General features: G+C 37.3%; 1 protein-coding gene across 1 annotated transcript; it reads right to left on the minus strand.

The window, feature by feature from the left end:
- Positions 1 to 641: 641 nt before the first annotated feature.
- Positions 642 to 4,084, minus strand: LOC145627721 (uncharacterized). The gene is made up of 2 exons (XM_081680076.1): positions 3,538 to 4,084; positions 642 to 3,150 (listed from the first exon to the last, which is right to left on the minus strand). Exon 2 carries the CDS (start codon positions 3,141 to 3,143, stop codon positions 642 to 644), a length of 2,502 nt encoding a protein of 833 aa, XP_081536202.1. The 5' UTR covers positions 3,144 to 3,150; positions 3,538 to 4,084.
- Between the last annotated feature and the right edge of the window lie 220 nt (positions 4,085 to 4,304).

The raw sequence follows: 4,304 nt of genomic DNA on the forward strand, positions 1-4,304 counted from the left end.
TCTTCTTCGAAGCCCATCTGTGTTTCCAAAATTTAGTCTTGCGGCCATTACCAACAGCCATCCCTACCCCCTTTCAAAGAGTATCCACACACCTTAAAATCCCCTTCCACGCATTCGAGGCATCCGGCCTATCTTTGAACATATCAATGTCACACCTACCACCACAATATTTGTATCTCAATACTCTCGACCAAAGGGTGTTAGGCTCTGCCAACACTCTCCATCCCAACTTAGTAAGAAAACCCGCATTTTCTTGTCTCATGGAGCGTAAACCTAAACTGCCAGCACTTTTCGGCTTAGTAAGCGACTCCCACGCAACAATGCAAGGTGAACCTTCCTCACATTTTCACTGCCTCCCCACAGAAATCGCCTTGCTTTTTTTTATCAATGTCGTCACAAAGGGAATGAGAAAGCTTAGTTGTCTGCATTGTGTAATACGGAACAGACGACAAGCACGATTGAATCAATGTGGTTCGGCCCAGTGGCGTATCCAGGATTTCCAAATAGTGGGTTCGGAATCAGAAAAAAAAAGGAACGCGAATACATTAATTAAATATTCAGTACATTAGTTCAAATTTCGGATTACAAATGGATTACACTTAGAAAAATGAAAAAAAAAATAATAAATTAAAAAAAAAAACCTACAAAAGCATTCTTCGAGTTTTCATACTTTGGAAGCGTATCAATACATCATCATCACTAACTCTAGCAAATAAGTCTCTCTCAAGAAAAGTGACTAAACTATCATTCAATAATTGATCGCCCATACTATTCCGCAACTTATTTTTTACATAAGTCATTGATGAAAACACTCGTTCCACACTTGCAGTCGCCACCGGAAGGATCAATGCTAGTCGTATAAGCAAGCAAACCAATTTGTAAGAATTATGCTTATTTGTTTCAACAAGCACCATAGAAAGCTCATTAATATCCTTCAAGTCTCCAAACCTTGCATCTTTGCGCATATCATCAATAAAAAATCCAAGTTCATGACGAAGTGCAGTCATTGTCATATCATTAGTTGGAAATTCATTGGGATATAGCTCAGCAAGTCTCATCAACTTTTGCTTATCAAATGCCGCAAATGAATTGACCGGATTTAAGCATGATATACAAATAAGCAACTCCATATTTTCCTCATCAAATCTATTATTGAGCTCTTGGAGTTGTAAATCAATGACACTTATAAACATTTCTACCCGAAATCGGTGGAGATTAGAAACTTTGGCAAAGAAGCGTTTCGATCTTCCACGAGGAACATACATATCATCCATAGCAGGTACTTCCACATTATACTTATCACAAAAAGAAATTACAAGATGTAAAAAGTCTTCCCACCCATGGTCCCTCATATTTTGCAATCGCTCCTTAGTTAATGTTACAAATGCCATGGCATTAACAATATCTTGGTCCCCTCTTTGCAAAGCTTGGCACAGTTTATCAGTTTGGCCAAATATTTCAGACATCAAATGTATCATGAAAACAAATTCAAATGATTCAAATGTAGACATAATAGTGATAGCCTTCACACGATCATCCTTATAAATCTTATTTGATCCAACCTTCTCAAGAACTTTAACAATAGTAGAATACAATGAGGTAACATTTGAAACAGTTTTATAATGTGACCCCCACCTAGTATCACCAGGCCTACCTAAACCAAGTTCTTGGTTTAAACCTTGCCCACTTTCAATTTCTCCAAGATCTAATGCTTCCAGAACATGTTGAGATTGAATTTCTCTTATCATTTCCTTTCTCTTACAAGAAACACCAATAATATTCAACAAAATAGCAAGTTGATCAAATAACCAAATGCAATCATCATTATCCTTAGCAACAGCAACAAGGGTTAATTGAAGTTGGTGAGCAAAGCAATGAATATAATAAGCTTGTTTTGTTTCATTCATGATCAAAGTCTTGAGGCCATTTATCTCACCCCTCATATTACTAGCACCGTCATAACCTTGTCCACGAACTCTAGACAAACTCAAAGAATGCTCCATAAGCAAAGACTCAATTGCACTCTTTAGTGACAAAGCAGTGGTATCCTTTACATGTACAATTCCAAGAAACCTCTCAGTTATCTTCCCTTTTTTATTGACATAACGTAAACAAAGGGCCATTTGCTCCTTTTGAGATATATCACTAGATTCATCAGCTAGTATCCCAAAATAATCATCCCCAATATCATCAATGAGAAGTTTAGTGGTTTCTTTGGCACAAGAGTTAATGAGGTCCTTTTGAATTAAAGGAGAAGTCATTTGATTATTTCCAGGAGCATTACTAAGAACAACCTTTGCAACATCACTATTATTTTCTGCAAGCCATGTTAAGAGTGCAAGAAAATTACCCCTATTCCAAGATTCTTCACTTTCATCATGCCCACGACAAGCTAAACCTTGACTTAAAAGAAACTTAATGCATTTCAAAGAATAAGTCAATCGAGATTTGTATTGAAGTTTAGCTTCCGAGGAGTAAGTGCAAAAAGATTCAGCAACAGATGTCTTTGGGTTAGTGAAATTTTTATATTTCTCATTAGCTTCATTATGTAAACTACCAATACCACCTACATGAACATCAAATCTACCAATCTTATTCCATCCTCTAAACCCCCCTTTAACAAAGTTATCATTAACAGCCATATGAGTATCTTTATCCCTGAATAGATAGCACACAAAACAGAAAGCTGCATCCTTCTCAACACTATATTCAAGCCAATCATATTTATCAAACCAAGCAACATTAAAGCGGCGCATACCTCCTATTTGTCTTCGAGGGAAATTATGTGTTCGTGGAGCACAACGTTTCATTGTAATATAACCTCTCCTCACAGCATCTTGATCATTAAGAGGATACTCCAAAATTGGAATTCTCTTCCCAGGGTCATGTGGAAGAAGATCAACATCATAAATGCGAGTATCATCAGTTTCAACATTAGCATTTGGATTGTTCTCCCTTTGACAAGTTTGAGGTGTGCTCTCAGGAGTCTCAGGGGTTGGAATGGAAGCAGCCACAGGAATTGCATCATCGTTCGGAGACTCAATATCATCTTCTTCTATAAGAGGATCCCTTGAACTAGGTGAAGAACAAGCAGATGATTTTTGTGACTTCCCCACACGTTTCCAAAAAGACTCTAAACTCATTTGCAAACTGAAATCAAACAACAATCATACAATAAATTAACTACATCAAACAATCATCAATTTATCAATTATAAACCCCACAAATTATATTTATCAAACAATCATCAATTTATCAATTATAAACCCCAGTACCCCACAAATTATATTTATCAAACAATCATCAATTTATCAATTATAAACCCCACAAATTATATTTATCAAACAATCATCAATTTATCAATTATAAACCCCAACAATCTAAGTATTCAATATTTCAATCAATAAATCAATTATAATTTATAAACACCACAAATTTACAATCTAATTAAATGAATTAACATTTAAGTATTGAACTATATAGAATTGTACTTGTAGAATACCTAAAAAAAAGTAGAATTGTAGAAATGTAGAATACCTTACTCAGTTGCCTCGCTGCCGTCGCTGGAGTCGCTGCCTCGCTGGGCTGTTGCCGACTTGCCGCCTGTTGGGAAGGTGGTGGAGCCGTGGGTGGAGGAGGAGGAGCCGTAAGTGGTGTCGGCGTGCTGGAGAGGAGTGGTGGAGCCGTGGAGGTGAGGAGACGAGGAGAGCTGGAGAGGCAGAGAGGTGAGTTAGGGTTTTCGAATTTGGGGGAAATAATTTGGGAGTGAATCAGTGAATGACTGAACTGCTGAATAAAAAAAAATTACAGAATAAAAAAAAAAAAGGGTTATGGCAGGGTTCGAACCCGTGCCTTCTTAATAAGAGGGGAAGTAAAGGCGCGCAAGGCAAAACACCACTAGGCTGCACATTGTTTTGTTGATATTTAGTGTAAAGATATTGTATTTAACCTTTTTTCGTTTTTTTTTTTTTAAAAAAAAAAACTTTTAATTTTTTTTCAAAAATTCAGTGGGTTCAATGAACCCACTTGAACCCAACCTGTATCCGCCCCTGGTTCGGCCAGCAATAGACAATGTCTTCGACTTCCAACCTGGCAGTTTCGAGTTAATTCTCTCCATGAGGTACTCATAATCATTCCTTGAGGTCCTACCATTAATAGTGGGCACGCCAAAAATTTTTTCCAAAGTCAAGAGTGGCCTCCATACCCAGCTCTTCACAAATAGCACCTCGAAAATCCAAATTGGTGTTATTCGAGAAAAAAACCCGAGACTTATCTAGGCTCACTTTGCTACCCGAAACTTCACA

The sequence above is a fragment of the Chenopodium album genome, chromosome 1 (assembly GCF_948465745.1).
Source record: "Chenopodium album chromosome 1, dcCheAlbu1.1, whole genome shotgun sequence".
Classification (NCBI taxonomy): domain Eukaryota; kingdom Viridiplantae; phylum Streptophyta; class Magnoliopsida; order Caryophyllales; family Amaranthaceae; genus Chenopodium; species Chenopodium album.